At 40.0% G+C, this 22,573-nt stretch overlaps 1 protein-coding gene across 3 annotated transcripts; it reads left to right on the forward strand.

Moving 5' to 3' along the window:
- Nucleotides 1-8: 8 nt before the first annotated feature.
- On the forward strand, nt 9-18,126 carry DNAJB11 (DnaJ heat shock protein family (Hsp40) member B11). Of its 3 annotated transcripts, XM_054481494.1 has the most exons (12): nt 9-228; nt 345-678; nt 2,799-3,603; nt 4,735-4,891; nt 8,102-8,199; nt 9,967-10,099; nt 13,686-13,828; nt 14,311-14,393; nt 15,032-15,089; nt 16,185-16,296; nt 16,750-16,909; nt 17,670-18,126. In XM_054481494.1, exons 3-12 carry the CDS (start codon nt 3,536-3,538, stop codon nt 17,732-17,734), a joined length of 1,077 nt encoding a protein of 358 aa, XP_054337469.1. In that variant the 5' UTR covers nt 9-228; nt 345-678; nt 2,799-3,535; the 3' UTR covers nt 17,735-18,126. The 3 variants fall into 3 exon arrangements, with proteins under 3 accessions (XP_054337469.1, XP_054337470.1, XP_054337471.1); XM_054481495.1 differs by lacking the exon at nt 345-678; XM_054481496.1 differs by lacking the exon at nt 345-678 and having other exon boundaries at nt 67-177.
- The last annotated feature ends 4,447 nt before the right edge of the window (nt 18,127-22,573 follow it).

Raw genomic sequence — 22,573 nt, forward strand, 5'->3', positions numbered from 1 at the left:
GCCCATTGCGCAAGCGCGAGGCCCAGCACCACCGAGAACTGGCGGACCCCGTTGCTAGAGCGGCAGATTGCGGCTTAAGCGTCTGAGAAAATCTAGGCTGGGGTTGAGAGTCGGCAACAGTGGAACCTGGAGCCAGAGCCACCGCTTTCTGGTGTCGCGCCTTTCAACCCAGGGAGGGTAGGAAGCTTTCTGTTGCTCCGCATAACTGTGGTCAGCTAATAGCTGCTGGTAAGATCAGCACGCTTTCATCAGAAATGCTACTAATACTAATGGCAGTTTGCCTTTATAGAGCACTTACTATGGTCTCAGCACTGTGTAAAGCAACTTTATGTATATTTCCTCAGTCTTCTCAAGAGCCCTTTAAGTATATTCGTTTTACTGATGAAGAAACTAGGGCGTAGAAAGGTGAAAGTAACACAACCCTAAGGTCACACAAGAGATGGAGCCAAGATTGAAACCCAGGGCGTCTGAAGCAAGACTGGCACTCCCTGCAGCCCCTCAGTGTCAGCTCCTTAACTCTGTTAGCTTTCCTGCCGTGTTTCCCCCTTCATGAAGCTTTTTCAGATTACCGGGCAGAAGCCATCAGTCCTTCCTTTAAACTTCCATTTCAGGATTTCTGGACATTTCCTCCTTTTTTTAGTTCGTTTATGGCCTCTCTAGGTGTGGAAGATAACAAAGGTAAATTAGACCATAAAATGCAATTTAGTTCCTCTTTTGTGTGGCCATTGTCCCTACTGGGTATCTTCCTGAAAGCAGGGCTTCAAATTTACACATACCTGGGTTAGGATCCAGGCTGCACCACTTACTAGCTCAGTGACCCTGCTGTTATTTGTTGAGTACCACTGTGTGTCTGGCACAGTGGTACGCACTAGAATGACAGGAGTGAACAAAACAGACAAAGTCCTTGCTTTCTTGGAGTGTATAACAGGGAGAATAGACGATACATATTAAGGAATAAAATAAGATAATTTCAAATAGTGATAAATGCTATGAAAATTGGGGTGGGGGGTCAGGGAAGGCCACTTTGTGGTGCCAAATTTGAGCTGAGGCCTGAAGAGTAAGAAGCCAGCCATACAATGATCACCATCCAAGTAACTTTGACTCAAAAGTACTTCAGCACCTACTCCATGCCAGGCACTGTTCTAAGGTGCTCTTTTATACAGCTGTGAACAGAACAATATAGAGTCATGCTCTTATGAAACTGGCATTTCAGTGTGTAAGTCTAGGGACCAGGGATGAAAAAAATAAAATAGGAGGCCGGGCGTGGTAGCTCATGCCTATAATCCCAGCAATTTGGGAGGCTGAGGCGGGTGGATCACTTGAGGTCAGGAGTTCGAGACCAGCCTGGCCAACATGGTTAAACCCAGTCTCTACTAAAAATACAAAAAAATTAGACGGACATGGTGGTGTGTGCCTGTAGTCCCAGCTACTCGGGAGGCTAAGGTAGGAGAATCACTTGAACCCGGGAGGCGGAGGTTGCAGTGAGCCAAGATTACGCTACTGCACTCCAGCCTGGGCGACAGAGCGAGACTCCCATCTCAGGAAAAAAAAAAAAAGAAAACAGGGTGGTGTAAGAGTAAGGAACTCAGTAGGGGCTAATTTTGATTAATTGGTCAGGGAAGTCTTCCCTGAGGTGGCGACCTTTAAGCTGATATATGAGTTAAAGAAGGAATCACCCATGTTAGCACATGAGGGAGAGTATAGTGTTTCAGGCAAAGGGAATAGCTAGCACAAAGGCCCTCGGCAGGAATGAGCTTGGTGTATACAAAAAAAGAAAGGAAGCAAGTTTTGCTGGAGCATGGTTAGGAGTATAATAGGTGAGAGTACAAAGCATAAACGGCTTTGTAAACTAGCATGGAATTGGGATTTTATTCTAAGTGCAAATGAAAAGCCATTCCAGGCTTTTAAGCAGGGGAGTGACATGATTTGACTTTTTTTATTTATTTATTTATTTTTTTTTTTATTTTGAAACGGTGTATCACTCTGTCGCCCAGGCTGGAGTGCAGTGGCAGGAACTCGGCTCACTGCAACCTCCACCTCCCAGGTTCAAGCGATTCTCCTGCCTCAGGCTCCCGAGTAGCTGGGATTACAGGCGCTCGCCACCACACCCGGCTAATTTTTGTAGTTTTAGTAGAGACAGGGTTTCATCATGTTGGCCAGGCTGGTCTCAAGCTCCTGACCTCAGGTGATCTGCCCGTCTCGGCCTCCCAAAGTGCTGGGATTACAGGCGTGAGCCACCGCGCCCGGACTTTTTTTTTTTTTTTTTTTTTTTAATCGTGGAGTGAGGGACAGGGATGAGCAACATATATTAAGGTACTAAGGAAGATATTAAGAATGGGGGCAAGGAGGCCAGTTAGGAGGCCCTGGCCAGGTGAGAGATACACTGTGACCCAGAATCCTAGTAATGGAGATGTAGTGAACAGATTCAAGTACAGTTCAGAGGTAAAGATTTGGATAGCTTATGCATGAAAGGAATAAAAACACCTAGAGTTTTGTCCTGATCAACTAGGTGTTGTGTAACTGTGATGAGCAAAATCGGGGGGAAGACGGGGAATCAGAGTTCTGCTCGAACTGTAATAATGGTTTTTACTCGTTGCCTGCTTACTATACATGCCCGACGATTTACAGATTTTTTTTCCCTGTTAAAATTCACAGAACTGACAATAAGTGCTTTGCCTTAGTTTTGTTGATAAAGAAACTTAGGCTTAGACTTGGGAGGAGGGGAGGGGTAGGGGGTATCACCACTAAGAAGCGGTGGAAGCCGAATCCGAATTTAAGTCGGTCTGTCATCACTGTAGCCTTTCCGAGACAGTTGTCTTACGGAGTTGCTCGGAGAACGTAAAATAAGAGGCCTAAGCAATGCGTCCGATGTACAGTTGTCGTGGAATAACTGTCCCCGCTCATTCGGCCGCTGTACCTCTGCTCCTTCATTCGGCGCGTAGCTGGGTATGAATGAAATTCCAGGCTTGTAGCACAGAGAAAACTTCTCTCCCACAATTGGTTGGTGCTGGGGAGGAGCCTCCTGATTGGTGGAAAGTCCGAGGAAGTGGGCAAGCCGGAGAGATTTCGTGTACCTCAGGTGCCCTCACTCGGACCGGCCCCCTATCATTACGTAATTTTCTACGACTCGCGGTAGCTCAGGCAGAGCGGGTTCCTGCAGCGGCGCGACCCTCTGACGTCTCCTCTTCTAATTGGTCAAGAGCTGCGACTGCAGTTCTGAAGCCTAACTGGTTGCCCGTGCCGCCTCGGAGGTGAAGTGTACTGCGCTGATTGGCTTCCAGGCGCCGGCCGCGTGTGATGTCCCGGGCAACGATTGGCTCTCGCCTACCGGGGGCTTCTCTCACCGGGACTCGGGACTCCCGTGAAGTGGACTGGCAGAGGAGGGGGTTAGCTAGCTGTCTCTGCGGACCAAGGAGGAGACCTCCGCACCCCCCGGTGTGAGGCGGCCTCACAGGGCCGGGTGGGCTGGCGAGCCGACTCGGCAGCGGAGGAGGCTGGGAGAAGTGTGTGGAACAGGACCCGGGACAGAGGAACCATGGCTCCGCAGAACCTGAGCACCTTTTGCCTGTTGCTGCTGTACCTCATCGGGGCCGTGATTGCCGGGTAAGTAACAGACACTCGCAGACAACGGGGCCCCTGGGTCAGCCTTTGCTGGGGGGTGGGAGGGGGTGAGGGAAGTGGCATTGCCAGACTGACGGAGTGGAGAGGGGCATCGCTGTGGGTTGGCGGGGTGGCGGAGGAAGGGGTAGTATGGGCCAGGCTAGTGGGGTGAAAGGAGAACCGTGGGTGACACCAGTGAGAGGGCCTTAGGTCCAGAGAGGGTCTTAGGTAGAGCTAGATTTGCCCAGAGGAGTGGGAGTTGGATGCATTGCCAAACGGCATTTGGGGGATGAGGTAAAGAAGGTGGTTGTGAGCTGAAGCAGTGTCACGTAGAGCTGGGGAAGAAAGAGGGATGCCTGACTGTAAGGAAAGGTAGTGACAGTGCCAGGTTGAGGTTGAGGGGATGGACGTTTGTTTGATCAAAGAGGTGAGTTGCTGTGCCTCGCTGAGGTGGAGAAGCGGACGATGCTCTATGCCAAGCCTTCGAAGAGCCATTGGGGGGCTGACATTAAAGTGAGTGGATGATGCCAGGCCGAGTTGGGACTGAACGAAATTGGGTGCGGGAGGGGAGCAAAAAGACTCTTTAGACAGCCCTTGTACTTCCCAGCTTCTTGAGCTATTTATTATCTTAAGTTGCTTCATCTTTAACATTCTGGCAGTGCTACTGTTAGGACATTTATGTGGCATAATCTTTTTAAATAAGGAAAATCATCCTTTGAGAGTGTTATTTGACTTTTAGAAAAGTCAAAATCATTTGAAGCCAGTATAGGGAAAGGGGAAAGAGTTAATTTGATTATATGGTTATTGCCTAAAGATAACATGAGACCATAAAATAAGGAAGTGGTTTTGTTGACTGAAGGTGGTTCTGAAAGAAAAGTGCCACAGATGTTTTGAATAATCCGAAAAGAAGTATATAGCCTCTTACTGTGATTACTTCAATATATAAGATTCATTACAAATTCTGGTGTTCTCTTTTTAGTCATTCTTTGTGTATGTGTGTGTGTCACATAAACCTTCATTTTTGTACCTCTTTGCTCAGATACAAACCTAAATGTAGAGGACAAATAAATCTTTTATTTTGAAAAATGTAACATGTAACTCTTTAATGAAGTATTCTCTCCCTCTACTTCCCAGACGAGATTTCTATAAGATCTTGGGGGTGCCTCGAAGTGCCTCTATAAAGGATATTAAAAAGGCCTATAGGAAACTAGCCTTGCAGCTTCATCCTGACCGGAACCCTGATGATCCACAAGCCCAGGAGAAATTCCAGGATCTGGGTGCTGCTTATGAGGTGAGTCGGGAAAAGTGATAAAGTACGAATAAAATCTGTAGCTCTAGAAAAAACATACAATACAGAGAAACACCCCTTTCAGCTCACATTTATTTATTTATTTATTTTATTTATTTATTTTGAGACTGAGCCTCACTCTATTGCCTAGGCTGGAGTGCAGCGGTGCAATCTTCGCTCACTGCAACCTCCACCTCCTGGGTTCAAACAGTTCTCCCGCCTCAGCCTCCCAAGTAGCTGGGATTACAGGCGCATGCCATCACACCTGGCTAATTTTTGTATTTTTAGTAGAGACAGGGTTTCACCATGTTGGCCAGGCTCGTCTCGAACTCCTGACCTCAAGTGATCCACCCACCTCGGCCTCCCAAAGTGTTGGGATTACAGGTGTGAGCCACCGCACCCAGCCCAAGTCACTTTTATTTAAAAATAGACAGTAGATAAAAGTAGAAGTAGTACTTGATGCTGTATTGTACTAGATATTACATTCATGTTAGTAGATGCCATTTTCTGCCTTTTGATATTAATATTTATTTTAATAAGGAGAATAATGCTGAAAAAGAATAAATAAAAGATAGATTAATAAGTAGATCAACTGATTGGTCTGTCATTCAATCAGTTTAGGAGCTAGAACCAAAAATAAAAAGAAAGCCTTCATGAGAGTTGCAAACCTGTGTGTTCATATGAACTAGACAAATAACATGCAGGGCAGGTATAAGTTAAAACATGGCAGCAGATATTCTGCCTCCATATTGGGAAGCAATAAGGATTGTTGAGGACTTTGACAAACTGAAGTCTTCTGGCCCCATTTCAAGGGAGCAGCTGTTACTCAACCCCAGCCAGTTTTTGTCATACAAATGCAAACAGTATGTTCCTGGATGATTTAATTTTTCAAGAAAAGTTGAAAATTTTCAAGAAAAGTCCCCTCCTGGGACTATAGGCGTGCACCACCATGCCCGGCTAATTTTTTGTATTTTTGGTAGAGACGGGGTTTCACCGTGTTAGCCAGGATGGTCTCGAACTCCTGACCTCATGATCCACCTGCCTTGGCTTCCCAAAGTGCTGGGATTACAGGCGTGAGCCACCGTGCCTGGCCAAGGGACAGAAATTCTTAACCTGAGGCACATCAATAAACTTGAGAAGGTTGATGGCCCATCCTAAATTATATGTAATATTTTGTTTCTTGTTGATAATATGCATTCTATATTTTGCACTGTATTTTCCATGAATAGTCCCCTTGTTTGCTAGGAACCTAATACTCAAAAACGTTTTCTAGGGAAGCTGAATTTACCATGCTCTCTAAAGAATCTTCACGTTCTTTATCCATGACCTAGGCAGGCTATACAAAGGTCAGTCATGAAATCGTGGTTTATTTAACTATAACAATCCTTTTAGCCACTAGTTCAAATTTCTTTTTTCTTTTTATCATTCAAGCTTGATTGCCTTTAGTCTTAGGTAAATTAGTGTTCACAAATTAGAATCCGAGTACAGTTATGAAGAATCTTTTGTGAATACAAATTTGTTTTCTCTACAGAGCTAGGATCACTGCTGGCATTTTAATTACTTGAGAATCTGTGTATTGGTTGGCCAATCAACTAAAAACCTTTTTTCTTTTAAAATAGTTTCCAAGACCATGGAATAAAATTGCATTCCTTGATGGAAGAAAAGTGAGGAGGAAGTAAATGATAATGACTTCAAGAGTAGTTTTTAGGGGGTTATTACAGAAGCCTCTGATGTCTAAAAAGAAACTGACTTAAAACTAGTCTTTGGGGGTTTCGAAATGGTGTTTTTTATAGTCTCAAATGCAGGGTTCATTTATTTGCCAAGATCAGATCAGAGAAGTAGACTAAAAGTGAAAATATTGGAGATCCAGATAATAATAAGGGTTTTTTTTTTTTTTTAAGTTAACTGTGCCCATTTCCGCTTCCCCAAAGTACCTATTTTCTAAAGATACTTGTGAAAACATTCTTTCCTCTCCCTTTTTCTATCATAGTGGCTTTAATCAAGTACTGTGGTCACTTCTAGAATAACCCATTTGCCTTTGCTTTTAAGAATGTTCACTCTCTTGTATACTCAATTTCTATTTATCCTTTCAAGGATATCTTAAATGTTAATACATTTTTGCCATGACTCCTTACACCTCATTTGGGCCCTAAGCCAAAAGTGTGTCCTGTGTGAATATGCCTTTCTTTTAAGTCAACAAGCCCCATCTACTTTGAACCTCTCTTTTTCTGGGCCACCATGAGTATGGTTTTGAAATAACTCTCTCCTTCAGCCTCTAAGTAGGAGTTTATAAATATCAAACGAAGATTTTAAAGCCATTTAATTTTCACAAGTATATATGTGCATATATATCAGATTGCTCTAAATAAAAGAGAAAGTTATTTTTGCATGTTGAAGGCAAATTTTGAAAAGGATGGAAGCTTATTTTGTTGTTACATTCTTTAATATACAGAGAGAAAGCATAGTCATGATTGTGTATGTAGTTCTCTGAAACTTAAAACTTCAAGAATTATTTCAAGCAATGAAATTGACCTTGAATAACCTTCATAGAGTATTTTGACTTATTACTCTTTCTGCATTTCAAACTCAGGACACTACAAACTTAAACATATATATATATATATATATGGCAGGCAGCATTCTTCCACAAATGGATTTCTACATATACCAAAAAATGGAAAAAGGAGGATGAAAAGATCAGTGTAGGCCTCTCTGGAGGGCCTGTCATTTGATTTCCTTGACTTGACAATCTCCTAATACATGCGTGTGTGTGTGTGTGTGTTGGGTAGGGGGTGTTATAGACCTGTGGGGCCAAGTTGTTTTGAAGGCAGTATAGTGGTTAACAGCATAAGCACCAGAGTGAAACTGCATGGGAAGTAAACCTGAGGAATCCGTCTTACCTCTTTACTGTAACCACCCTGGCCTTCACAGCTGCATTGCTAATCTCAGGTATTATTTTTTAGTGACTACGTGAGTTTCGACAACTTTAAATTAAAAACATGAATGGAGTAATGTGGAATGAACAATGCATCAAAGAATTTAGCCTTAGAGAAAATAACTTTGTAAATATGCCTTAATACAGTACATAATGGAAACTACATTCTATTAAAATTTTAGACCCATTGTCAAAGTAAAAACAAACATAAATATGACTGTGCCTTAACTGGATATTACCAACTCATGATCTTTTCCTCCACTGGCTTTTATCCCCAGGTTCTGTCAGATAGTGAGAAACGGAAACAGTACGATACTTATGGTGAAGAGGGATTAAAAGATGGTCATCAGAGCTCCCATGGAGACATTTTTTCACAGTGAGTAATTTACCCATCTGCAAAATGTTAGTGTCTGAGAGAGGGTCACTTAGCGATTAAAGAATTATTCTCATTCCCTAGTTCAGAAGCTTTTGATGAACAGTACAATTTAGCTGATCCAAAGATCAATTATTGTCCTCCCTGTGGGAAGATAGTCTTCTATTTTCACAAAGCTTCAGGAAAGATGGATGGCACTGAAAGGACATTCCATCTAGCCAACCGTATCAGTTAAATCAGTGTGGACAATTTGTGGTGGGGACATGTGTTGGAAATCAGTTCATCCTTGCCTACTTGCTACCTTGGAATCTGCAAACCACTTAATGAGCAAAATTATTGTTAGCAGAGATAGAAAAATTCCTGCTCCCATACCCAGAGCTGCCTCTGCCTCATGCTATCAGCAAGTGAGGGTGATTATAATAACCAGCATTAGGGGAAGGAATTAGGGTAGAGGACCTTTATCTCTTGCTTTCTGGGAGTGCTGGGTGGTTGGAATAATAAACACTTTCCTCCTCACTCTTTGAACCACTCTTTATTGAGCATTTGAATTTCCACATTCCCTGATGATTACATATACTAAGAGACCTTAATCTGGGGTTTCAGGTCTGAAATTATAAACAAAAAGATGTTCGAATCTGCCTTTTTGTGGGGAGAGTTCATTGTTTTCTTCAGATTCTCAAAGGGTTCTATGAACCCTTCCCCAAAAGAAGTAAGAATCACTGTTGCATATAGTAGTTACCACCATTTAGTGCTTGGTTGGAGGGCCTGGGGTGGGGTAGTAGATTTTAGGGCCTGTAAAGATGTGTGAGTAACATGATTAGGACATCTTCCCCCCCACCCCCGCCAGGATCAATTTGGCTGGCTGAAGTGATCCCTAGGGGATATCAGAAAGAGAAACAGCTTCCCCAGCCCCCACCCTGTTCTCTCCCCTTGCCTTTATTTAAGATTCAGGGAATTCATTCACCTGAGTTGGTTGGTGGAGGGGGAGTTATAGAGTTATCATCATCACTGTGCTAATATGTGAGGCTTCTTAATAACACCAAAAATTAACATTAGATTAAACCACCTGTAGGATTGAAGGTCACCTTTTTTGTTAATCTCAAGTTACTCTTGTTACTTACAAAAATTAGTTTGGGTCTTATAGAGGCTAGAACTTCCTTCTCCTTAAGCACTAGGATTTTAATAAGGCTGATGCTTTTTTAGCTTATTTAATTACATACTCAAGATTTTTGTGTAGAGCAGTAGCTTCTTTCAACAAGTTAGCTTCTAAAAAGCATGTAAAGAGAACACTACATATGTTAAAATTACCGATAAAAATTTCTTAAATTAACCATTACATTTAGCATTACACAAGTTTATGTATACTGTACTCTTTCTCAATAAGTCTTCATATTCAGATTTTTCCCAATATTGAAATTCAGACTTTTCCCAATATTTTTCCCAATATTGAAAGATTATTATTTCATTGGTTGGGTCCAACATTGAATTCATTGGCATACTGTCTGTGTATGTACTGTACTATATGTATGGGCTATATTTTGTTAAAAAGTGAATTTTTTTGTAGTAAGGGACCATATAGTTACAATATGGTTGATAGTATATAAATTTAAAATTATGTATGATAGATGACTCCATTGTATTAAAAAATACCTTGTAGTTTTGCACAATGCATTGGTAGAAACAATAGTTTATCAATGTAAAGAAAATGAGTTAATTGTGAAACATGGAATCTTAATTTTTTTTTCCTGATGATTTTGCACTTATCTTTAGCTTCTTCGGGGATTTTGGTTTCATGTTTGGAGGAACCCCTCGTCAGCAAGACAGAAATATTCCAAGAGGAAGTGATATTATTGTAGATCTAGAAGTCACTTTGGAAGAAGTATATGCAGGAAATTTTGTGGAAGTAAGTTCAAACAATATAGCTGTTCATATTGACTCCCAGAACTTGTACTTTTGACTAAAAATAAGAGGTTTATATGTACCTTCTCTGTCTTTTTGAGGGTAAGAGGGAGTGATCAAATGCACAAAATTGAATTAATTATAATGCTTGGTTCATGATACACTGATGTCATTGTTTTATCACCGAGCTTAAGAACTAAGTAAAACATTACCATGACTTAATCCACCTACATGCCACTTCCCTGTTCCATTACCCTGCCTCCCTTCAGCGGTAACTAGTGTATTGAATTATGTCTTTATTGTTCTTTTGCCATTCTTATTTTATCATGTATATATGAATACCTGAATAATGTATTGTTTATTGTATTGTTTTTGATTTTTTAGAAATGGTATTTTATTCATTATTTTCTGGGACTGGTTATTTTCACTCACTATTATGTTACTAGGATTCACCCTTGTTGCTTATTGCTATATTGTGACCATAATTTATTAATAGGCATTTTTGTTTCTTCCAGTTTTATTCAATTCCAAACAGCGCTTTTATGAACATTTTAATCCATATATCCAGGTTCAGATGAACAAGAATATCTCTTGGGTGGATATGCTTGAGAGTAGAATTGCTGGGTAATATGAACCAATGTTCATTTTTACAAGTTAATACTGTATTGTTTTTGAAATTGATTGTACTGATGCTTCTACATGCAATTTATGAGATCCTATAGATTCACTGCCTCACTAATACTTGGAATTATTAGACTTCTTAATTTTTGCTCATCAAATGGGTATAAAATATTGTCTCATTATGGTCTTGTTTTACATTTTTTTAAATTACCAATTAGGATCAGCATCTCTTCCTGTGTTTATTGGCCATATTTGTTTCCTCTCTTGTGAAATGCCTGTTCTTTCTTTTGCCTCTTTCTTATTGATTTCTAAGAGTACTTCACTCTTGCTGCTAATTCTTTGTTGGCTGTATGTAATGCAGATATAGCCTATCTGTTTGTAACTTGTCTTTTCATTATGTTTAAGATTTATTTCAATTTTCAGCAAACAGAACTAATTAATTTTAATGTAATTAAATCTATCAGTCTTTAGTGGTTAGTTTTTGTGTCTTTTTAAAGAAATTCCTTTTTGTTCTAAAATAAGAAAGCAGCCATGTGCAGTGGAGCACACTTGTAATCTCAGCTACTCAGGAGGCTGAGGTAGGAGGATTGCTTGAGGCCAGGAGTTTGAGGCTGTCGTGTCCTGTGATTGCATCTGTGAATAGCCACTGCACTCTAGCCTCGACAACATAACTGAAACTCATCTCTGGAAAAAAATTTTAAAATAAAATAAGAAAGCTGTCTGTCTATATTTTCTGCTAAAACTCTGGGATCTTTTAATATGAGGTTATTCATCTTTTTTAAATTCTGGAAAATATGTCTCATTATTTTTTATAATTATTTTATCACTCCTACTTCTGTCTGCTCTTAACTTTCTTTTAAATATGAAAAACAAATTTTGTTTCTTTATCCTTCACTGCTTCTTCTGGGAGGTACCTCATTTTGATCTCCCAGCTTACTACTTCAGTCTTCAGCTATATCCATTCTAATAATAACCCATCTGCTGTGTTTTAATTTCAACTCATATTTTTATGCATAATATTTCTACTTGATTCTTGCATTATTTCTTACTCTATATCATTTTACTAATGCCTTCCCTCCTTAAGTATTATCATGCTTGTTTTAAGTTCCTGGTCTGTCTAATCTTTTTTTAAGCAAAGTACAATTGCTTAAAATATATGTGTTATTCAGTTTGTTGTCTTTTGCGGGGCATATGATAGACCTTCTCAGGTATCTAGCTGTCTTGGCCTTTGAGCTGATATTCCCTTACAGGTACCAGCAACTACCTTTCCCTGCAGAGCATCCTGGGCTGAGCCCTGGCCTGCTGGTTTTAACTGTGTTTTGTTTGGTGTCTTGGGGTGTTTTTTGTTTTGTTTGCTGTCTGGAGTCTTTTGTTTTCTGCAGTCATCGGAAACAGTTCAAAACAGCCCTCTATCTGTAGGATTTTCTCATATATTCTGTATTGTAGTTACTGTTTCCTGGAATCCATGTTTTCTTGTAGTTTTTCCAGGATACTGGAGGAGACAGCCGGTAGCCTGTGCATATGTGCCATCTTGACAAGAAGCGTATTCTGCTTAGTTGTAGCTGCTTCTCTGAATAATTGAAAGAAGAGATATAGACAATCACAGAAGATGCAACTGACTTGTAATACTGTTCAGGCTGCAGGAGAAAGGGGCATTAAAAATATTCATAAACCAGTGAGGTTGTTTATATGGGAGGAAAGAGGTGAGCCTAATTAGCGCCCATGTTCCCTTCCAAGCCTGTTCTGCAGTTGTCAGTAATACACAGTAGACATCACTTCTTGCTGTTAATGTGTTCCCGAACAAACTCTTTTTTAATCCAGCTATTGTAAAGGCTGTAAATGGCTTTGCTGGTTCAGTAACCCCATGCTGAATTCTTTTTTTCCTTGTTTTCAATCCTGCTCCTTCTGTATGTAAATTCTTTTTTAAAGAAAAAAAAATACCTTGAGAAATAGGATAGCACAATGGTTAAGAAGCATGGACTTTGCAGCTAGACTGCCTAATTTAGAATCCTGGCTCTGCCATGTATTAGTCATGTGGCCTTGGTCATGTTACTTAACCTTTCTATACTTCTGTTACCTCATCTGTAAAATGGGGATAATAACAGTACCTATCTCATACAGTTGTGAGGGTTAATTGAATATGTAAAAGTGTTTGGCACATTGCTTGGCATGTAGTAAGTGCTATAAAGTGTTTGCTCTGATTACTATTATTGTTGCTATAATTTACTCTGTTGACCTGGGCCTTTCATATGTTGGTAGGCTTTAAGGGATTTTTCTCCAAGCATTCGTCATTCTGCTGCATGAGCACATACCTTGTGATTAGATGTTTGACTATTTAAACAGGCAAAACTAGGAATACATTTCTGCATATATATCAATTTTACATTCTTAGAGGGATCAGAATGTTTGATTGCAGTCAACTACAAAGAGATGGTCATTGTTTCTCTTCCTACGTGTTAAAGTATCTGAATGGAGATAGCTCCAGAAAATAGTCCTGGATTGCGTTTCCTGAAACAAGGAGACATTTTCATTAGGTTAGTCAGAGGACTGGATAGTAGCCACATACCAGGTTTTGAAGGCAGTGATTGTTCCTCAGGGGTTATGCTTTACACAGCTCGGATTTCCTAAAAGATAATCATTACATGAACTACTTTAACTCAGTAGCATTTAGTTGTGGCTTAGAAATGCTGATATCATCCACTTTATTTTTCGGTTCTCTTGTTTCTTACTCCCGTCTCTACTTCTCCAGCTTTAGAATTTGAGGCATTTAAGTATGTGTTTGCTTCATTCCTGCTTGGGGGCTGATTTGTACTCTTCAAAGAGTTTTGTCAGCTTTAGATCTCTGAGGGATAGATTGCCAGAGAAGGGGAAGTTTCAGTCCAGGCATATGTGCAGAGCCTTGATCAACTGAGGAAAGGAAAGGCTATTTTACACAAGAGAGAAGCTGATGTTGTTTATGCACTTCCTAGGTAGTTAGAAACAAACCTGTGGCAAGGCAGGCTCCTGGCAAACGGAAGTGCAATTGTCGGCAAGAGATGCGGACCACCCAGCTGGGCCCTGGGCGCTTCCAAATGACCCAAGAGGTGGTCTGCGACGAATGCCCTAATGTCAAGTAAGTGAAAGCACCTTCTTTGTTCTACCAAGAAACACTTGTTAATTTCATTCATCTAGTCAAATGCTAATGGTCCATACTAGATCTTTCTCTGTCCCCTCCCCACTGCCATGTTCTGCAAAAGGATAGAGCAAAACAATGTACATTTTTTTCTGAAGTATTTCTAAATATCTCCTTTTATGTTTCTGAACTAACAAGCAGTGCCCTTTATTTCTGGTACATTTTCAACAAGTATTAATGCTTCATTTTCTTCCTTCTTGTACTATTAGAGAAGCCTTATATGTTTATATAATGTATAGTAGCTTCACCCTGGATTTTAGCATATAGAAGATGTAAATGATTATCTGATAGTTTTGTCAAGTAGAGGCACACTACAGTCTTCCAAGAAAAAGCTCTGATAAAATAGATAAAACTTTATCTATATCTGATGTTTTGTTTATATTTTCATTATTTTTCTCCTCTTTTAATTCTCTTTACCTCAGACTAGTGAATGAAGAAAGAACGCTGGAAGTAGAAATAGAGCCTGGGGTGAGAGACGGCATGGAGTACCCCTTTATTGGAGAAGGTGAAATATTGATATTTGATTTTTTTATTGTGATAACTTTCTGCTCTCTGCTTGTTTGTGAATACCTCTCACCCCTGCCTTACTCCATCTTAATGTTCACATAGTAAATGCGTATATAATTTCCAACACTCTTCGGCCAATTTTAGGATATACAAAACCTTTTGTTTACCTGAAGCAGTAGCATTACCGTTTATCCTTTGAATGTCATGGCCAAAAGTTATTATGAGGTAGCCTAAGTTTCATCAAAATTTAGGGTGTTCAGACCTTAATGAATTTTAATTCAGCAATGAAAGAAGATATGTAACTCTAGTTGGCGTTAATAAGATGCTCTCAGGACCTCACCTTTAGACTTAAGTTTAAAACTCTAACAATAAAAAAAGCTTTAAGACTTAGGTTCAGGAGACCAGGGTATCATTCTTTGTTTAGGAAATGGGTCAAGTTATGTACTGCTGTATCTGAGGCAAAGGTGATGATTTCTAATAATCTGAAACTTGATATAACCAGGCAGAGACACAGCCGTCACAGATTTGACAGGTCAATGCCCAAAGTAGTGGATTAAAAAAATGTATCAGTTGCCAAATAGATCTGTGGTATTCAACTTGTATGATTTACAATATGCTGTAATCTGCTCTGACTAGGTGAGCCTCATGTGGATGGGGAGCCTGGAGATTTACGGTTCCGAATCAAAGTTGTCAAGTAAGTAATCTAATTTTAGAGGTCTTCTCAGATGAGTCAGATTATGGAGACGTAGGTGGCCACCAAAGCAGTTAGAGACTTTTTTCTCTGTTTCTTACCCTTATTACCCTAAACGATGATTTGTAACTCCTCTACAAGGCTGAAAACTTGGGGTTGGGCCCTAGGATTGAGCCCCAGTTATTTATTTACTTAGGACTTAAAAATGCAAGAGATGTTGAAAGGAAAGAATTGATAAGTAAGGAGTTATAAAAGAGAAACAAACAAGATAGGGAGTCAAAGCTGAGATTTTAGCTGAAGAAGTATGGCACCATACAACAATAGGAGACTTTTCCATAGACAGAACCTTCTACATAATATGCAGTTTCTATAAAGAGAGAGCTTTTCTTTTGTGAGCTTCTCTTCAGCATGAAGTGCTGCTTAGACAGTTTTGCCTGGGTCTCCGGCTTTCTTGATTACTGTTTCTCTCTTGTTACCGCTTTGGAAACTAGTAATATCTCTGTCTCTGTAAGGAGTCATCAAAACAGGGTTCCCACCAGAATATGGAGAAATGGCCCCCCACTGTCTGGGACTTTGCCTTCCTGCACTCTTTAATCTCAGTGTTGTTTTCCCCAGCTTCTTTACCTACCTTGTCTTTATCATCACTTCTTAGAGAAACTGGAACATGTGTTGTTTCCTGAATAAACCTGACACCTTCCTTGTCTTTGCCAGAATTCCTTCTCCCTCTATTTCCCCTTCCCTCCACCCATTTTATCTGCATTTCTACAGCCAACTTAGTCTTGTGAGCCCAGCTCAGGAAAACTTCTATAGACCTATTTCTGAAGATGATCTCCCCAGAAGCTGTCTTTCTCTCTTTTCCATAATCTAATGATTATAGTTTTACCTATACTCTGGCTTTTGCTGATTGTGTGTTCCTTAACAGTAGCATTTAATAAGACTTAAACAACTTTATATTCTCGATTAATACTACACACAAAGGTATGTCTAAGAAATGTTTATTGTTTGAAAGAGTGGTGTTCACCTTTTTCCAAGATTTTTCTAACAACTGTTTGAACTTAAAGTTGGAAATTAATAATTTTTACCTTATTCTGTTTTTAGGCACCCAATATTTGAAAGGAGAGGAGATGATTTGTACACAAATGTGACAATCTCATTAGTTGAGTCACTGGTTGGCTTTGAGATGGATATTACTCACTTGGATGGTCACAAGGTAAACAAACCAATTTACTTGTTCTCCATCCTTTTGAAGCCTTCGTGTGGGTAGTTTTGAGATGTATCAGCTGTTTCAGTCATTGAGAACCAGATGGACTCCTTTCTTGGTCGTATTCTGCCGTCTGTACTTACTCTGCTGCTGGGCATACTGCAATAACAGTGCCAGACCTTTCAGCTACTCAGAATGGATTGCACAGCCTTTGACAATCTTGTCCTTATAGTTTCTATTGACGAAAACCTTTCTTTGTTTACTTGTTTTTGTGTTTGATTTTTCTTCTTTAAAATCCTTTGTTGTTGACTCACATTGTCCTAATGGTATTTCCTTTACTCCCTCATTCTTTCTTTTTGCTGAGCTGTGACATTAGCTTTGTGTACCAGTGCTCACTAGAAGCTGTGTGATGTACTTCAGATGTACCGCTCCTGCTGCAGTACATTCCCTTTGGTTTTCTAGGTACATATTTCCCGGGATAAGATCACCAGGCCAGGAGCGAAGCTATGGAAGAAAGGGGAAGGGCTCCCCAACTTTGACAACAACAATATCAAGGGCTCTTTGATAATCACTTTTGATGTGGATTTTCCAAAAGAACAGTTAACAGAGGAAGCAAGAGAAGGTATGGCATATTTGTGTGTGTGTGTGTGTGTGTGTGTGTGTGTGTGTGTGTGTGTGTGATGAGAAAAGGATGGCAATAGAAGAACTCTCCAGTGACATGAGACATCAATCGTTAATGCTAGTGGAACACTAAGATAGGAATGAACTAATCTTTCTCTGTAATGGCAATATATTAAAAATCCTGCATCTTTGTGTTGCAAAAGTCTGTGTAAGCTGTGCTTTGAAACCTAGGGAGTGATAGAGTATATGGGAGTGAAACAGAATCACTTAAAACAAATGAACTGGACCACACTGTAAAAGGGAAGATGAGGTAGACAGGAGAAAGATTAGAAGCTTATGGGTGCATGTCTAGGATGACTGGTTGAGAAGAGGGCCCCACTGGGGATCCTAAATAGTAAGAGAAAGGAGAGCAATGAAGGAGGTAAAAACTGAAAAGAGGATACAGAAGAAGGAATGGAAGACTGAGCTGAAGAGTTTTCTTTCCCTTTTGATTGCCTCTTCTCATTCCTCATTTCATAGAGCTTTGTGGGACATGTATGTGGTATGTGAGCCTAAAAGAAAGAGACAAGGGATCATCCTGGACACACATGTGCATGTGTGGGGTTACCTACATGCGATTACATTGGAGACTGGTAGTTATTTAATTCACATCCATGTTTGTCATAAGGCCTTTTATGAGCCTTTTCTTGAAATATGCTCTTTAAACATTAGGAAAGTAACATTTTTTTGTTAATGGAGTCATTTGTTCATTCTTTCTTCAGGTATCAAACAGCTACTGAAACAAGGGTCAGTGCAGAAGGTATACAATGGACTGCAAGGATATTAAGAGTGAATAAAATTGGACTTTGTTTAAAATAAGTGAATAAGCGATATTTATTATCTGCAGGGTTTTTTTGTGTGTGTTTTTGTTTTTATTTTCAATATGCAAGTTTGGCTTAATTTTTTTGTCTAATGATCATCATGAAATGAATAAGAGGGCTTAAGAATTTGTCCATTTGCATTCAGAAAAGAATGACCAGCAAAAGGTTTACTAATACCTCTCCCTTTGGGGATTTAATGTCTGGTGCTGCCGCCTGAGTTTCAAGAATTAAAGCTGCAAGAGGACTCCAGGAGCAAAAGAAACACAACATAGAGGGTTGGAGTTGTTAGCAATTTCATTCAAAATGCCAACTGGAGAAGTCTGTTTTTAAATACATTTTGTTGTTATTTTTTTCATGACTCCTGTTTCTTCTGTGAGCTATTTGGGTTGTCCTCCCATCAAGCAAGATGGATGCACACGCATGCAAAAGAGTGATATAGATCCAGTCCCCATGCCCAATTACACATACGGCATCTGCTAGAAAGGAGCTTGGAAGAAACTGAATGGTTGATTGGGGTCCGTGAATGAAGGTTACACAAAGATCTAATTGTCCTTGAGGAAGTATATTTTCTCTCATTTAATTTGGGAATAATAATCTGATATGGACACTTTACTGTTTAGAAAGCACCTTTCATGTATATAATTTCAGTTGACCTCATGGTTAGAAAGCCTTTGGTTTGTTTAGGAACAAGGACTACCACTGGTTCTAGAAAAGGAATTTAGAGTTGCAAATTATGTTTGCTCATCTCATGGCACCCAATTCAGATGCTATGTGACGAGTACATTTGACTTTTGAATCTCCCTCATTTTCATATATATAGTCACATCACACTCTACTTTTCATGTACTTTGGACTTTTTCTCTCTGCTAGTGAGTATTTCAATTCTGTTTAACAACTGCTGTTGGGTATTGTGTGTGGAGCTGCCTTCTAGCCATCAGCATAGTTCTAGCAGCATCCCTGCTTTTGGGCTATACATATCTTAGAAATCACCAGGTGTGGTGGCTCACACCTATAATCCCAGCACTTTGGAAGGCCGAGGCGGGTAGATCACGAGGTCAGGAGTTCGAGATCAGCCTGGCCAACATGGTGAAACCCCGTCTTTACTAAAAATACAAAAATTAGCCGGCCACGGTGGTGGGTGCCTGCAATTCCAGCTACTCAGGAGGCTGAGGCAGGAGAATTGCTTGAACCTGGGAGGTGGAGGTTGCAGTGAGGGGAGATCGTGCCACTGCACTCCAGCTTGGGTGACAGAGCAAGACTCCATCTCTAAAAAAACAAAAAATCAAGTGAAACCACACAAATAACGTATGTAAGTTTAGTGGACTTTTTGTACCTGTAAGATTCATTATGTACTGAATTGCCTCTAGTTGAGCATTTCTCAGGAGTGATCGTCATTTCCTTTATACATCTTAGCCCTGAAGAAGTCTTGATCATTATTTGCACTTACTAATCCCCATTTTTCCAAGATGTATGCAAGGGTCAGTCATGATACTAAGCTAGAGCTGCTAGTCTTGGTGAGAAAGACACCATAGGGATAATGTGTTTCCTACAAAGAAGAATGTTAATGGGGCTTTGTCACTCCTGGGCTTTGTCACTCCTTCTTATCCATTGTCTAGATTGTCGTGATTTAATAAGTTAAAGAATATTCTTTCATTATTGGACTCTGAGCTTCAGGTAGCTTTAAGTGCTTTATCTGAGGCACATTGTAATTTGGAAAGATTTATATTAAAGTTCCATAGATTTTCTTAAGAAGGGAAAATAAACACTGTAGAGGAAGGATGCTGGGTAATTAATGTGGAAGAACAGATAATAAATAGTGTCTTCAGTTCTGCAAGGAAAAAAGCCATTCCAGGGAGCTATGCAATGAGGCTGAAAGGATGCTTGGCCTGGAATCAGACTTAATCGCTATGACACTGAGGAAGCCTGTTAACCTCAGTTTTCTCATCTGCAAAATGGAGATAATGAAGGGGGATATTTTTGTGCTTGGTCTTTTATGCATCTTAAACATCTTTTTGGGCTATTCAGAGATTTATTCACTTACATATGCTTCTGCCCCTTAGCTGCATTCACTATTGGTTAGGTGCTGGATTGCCAAATCCTAGATGGATGTTAGTGGTCAGAAATCACTGAAAAGGGAACAGGATTTGGAAACTTAAAACCTGTTTGAAAAGGTCCAATGGGTGTTACTAGAAATGGGAATGGAAAGATAATTTTATTCTGTTCCTTGAAAAAAAGCTGCTATTGGCTCCGGTAGCAACCTTTACCATGAACAAAAGATATCCAAGGGCTCTGAAAGATAAGCGAGAGAAGACACCACTTGGTAAGTGTTCACTTTTTTAAATTCTAGTATTTTAGTCACTGAAATTGCTCCAGGACTCACAGTGAAGGGTTGGACACAGGTCACAGGCAGTGGGCACCAGTACAGCTTCCATCATGAGTTTAGATGTCAAAGAGCCCCGACCCTTTCTTATTCCATTAAGAGAAATGAAATATTTCTGAGTGGTATAACTTTAAGCACAGTTCCTCTAATAATGCGGCCAGCCTGAGAATGACATAATTTGGGGGCAGTCTCATCACACTGAGTGTCAGTGAAAACCCTCTAGAGCTGCATAGTCCAATCTGGTAGCCACATGTGGCAACTGAGCACTTGAAATGTGGCTTATCCAAACAGAGGTGCTATGAAGCATAAAATACACACTGGATTTTGAAGACTTAGTATAAAAAAAGTAAAATGTCTCAATTTTATATTGATTACATGTTTAAATGATAGTATTTTGAATATAACTGGTGAAATAAAATAGATTATTAAAAACAAAATATATTACTAAAATTCACCTGAGTTTTTTTTTTTTTCACTTTTTAGAATTTGGCTAATAGGAAATTTTAATTACGTATGTAGTTCACATTATATTTCGGTGGATTGCACTGCTCTAAGAGTCTCGCCCAGGCTGTCCCAGGTCACTCAACAGAAGTTGACTAGTACTTTGGGATAAAGGGCCTCATATTCACGCCTATTCAGTTACCTCCCCCTCACTCAATCGGCCCAGTGGTCCAGTCTGTTACCATGTTTTGGGATCCTCCAATTCAGTCATTCAGTATGAACCTCTCCACCTGATGTTATCTGTGCACTGTATTGACTGAGACATAAGATTTTCATCTAAACAGTGAATAAAAGCCCTAGCCAAAGAATTGAAGTCAGCTCTTAGATTTTGCCCCTGAAAGCTTTTTCCAGGTTGACAATCATCTGAACATCAGGGTAAAGTTATATCAACCTCCATAAAAATAATTGATTTTGCATCTAGCCATATTTCTTTATCTTGTCCACATGGGTATGCTGAGAGATCTTGTTGAAATCCAGTTAGACAACAGCCTGTTAGGAAATTAGGTGTGTCTGATATGACTCTCTTTGTGAACCCATACTGGGCCCTAGGGATCTTCACTTTCACACTTAGGTGATTTTCTCAGTATTCTGGAATTGTCTCCAGTCCAGAAGACAGGATTTCTTTCAAAGAAAATGTTTCTTACAATCAATCACCTCTTCCCTCTTGGGCTTCCGTTTCCTCTTACTGATGTTCACTTTACCGTTTTATATTGAAAACATCATTTTTTGGCAGAATATAGAAACAAAACGGGAGGTTTTATATACCATAGTGGTTACCATGTGCATGGTCTAGAATCACACTGATCAGATTCAAGTTCCAGTTCTACTATTTACTAGTTGTGCCTTAATTTCTCCCTCTGTAAAATGGTGATAATAACAGTACATGTTTCATAGAGTTGTTGGTTGATTTGACATTTACAACTGGGATGCCTCTCTTGGGACAGGCAGGCAAAAAAGAACAAGTTAATAATATATGTTGCACAACTGAGGTTTGGGAGGCTTATGATTTGTTAAAATTTTCCTTCCCTCTGCAATGCATGATGTTTGTGTGAAGGTGGCGCTAAAATAATGCCGTGAGAGCTATCAGCTCTGGAGCCCCAGACCCTTTTTTTTTTTTTTTAAGCCATTTTCTAGCTATTGCCACTAAAAATCAGGATATTGAGTAAAATAATAATAATTATAACTTTCAATGCAAACTCAAATAATAATGCATTTAACTACCCTCCTCTTTTAGCCTCCCTTAATCTTAATGTAGACAAGGCAGATTCCATACAGGCTGGATTTTGATTGGGAGCCTGATTCTGCCAAAGAATAATAATAATAAATTAAAGGATGGTTTCTGAGAATTAGTTATGGAAGCCACTGCAAGGGGCCAAACTAGGTGATTAAGAACAAGGCTGAGCACGGCGGCTCATGCCTGTAATCCCAACACTTTGGAAGGCCGAGGCAGGCGGATCCCCTGAGGTCAGGAGTTCGAGACCAGCCTGGCCAACATGATGAAACCCCATCTCTACTAAAAATACAAAAATTAGCCAGGTGTGGTGGCACGTGCCTGTAATCTCAGATACTCGAGAGGCTGAGGCAGGAGAATCACTTGAACCCGGGAGGCAGAGGTTGCAGTGGGCCAAGATTGCGCCACCACTGCATTCCAGCCTGGGTAACAGACCGAGACTCTGTCTCAAAAAAAAAAAAGCAATCATGTAATTAAGTCTTCTGTGTTTTCTACCAGTTAGGTAACATTAAACCAGAACGGGAAATGCGATAATGTTTTCAGCAAGGTGTTTTATGATTCATCTTGTGATATCCCCTGGAGATAAAATAGAGGCACATAGTTGGATTCATAACTCACTAATTACTGTTGAACATACTGTTGATTAATGGCTCAATGTCAACCTGGAAAGGAGAGAAGAGAGTCTTTGCTGGC

Source organism: Pongo pygmaeus, chromosome 2, assembly GCF_028885625.2.
Source record: "Pongo pygmaeus isolate AG05252 chromosome 2, NHGRI_mPonPyg2-v2.0_pri, whole genome shotgun sequence".
NCBI lineage: Eukaryota > Metazoa > Chordata > Mammalia > Primates > Hominidae > Pongo > Pongo pygmaeus.

What these genes read in the sequence shown, in the direction of transcription:
- DNAJB11 (XM_054481494.1), top strand. Translation starts at nt 3,536, where the DNA reads ATGGCTCCGCAGAACCTGAGCACCTTTTGCCTGTTGCTGCTGTACCTC. An exon ending in TTCCGAATCAAAGTTGTCAA is followed by an intron (nt 15,090 to 16,184) that starts GTAAGTAATCTA and finishes TTCTGTTTTTAG; the next exon opens with GCACCCAATATTTGAAAGGA. An exon ending in CTCACTTGGATGGTCACAAG is followed by an intron (nt 16,297 to 16,749) that starts GTAAACAAACCA and finishes TTGGTTTTCTAG; the next exon opens with GTACATATTTCCCGGGATAA.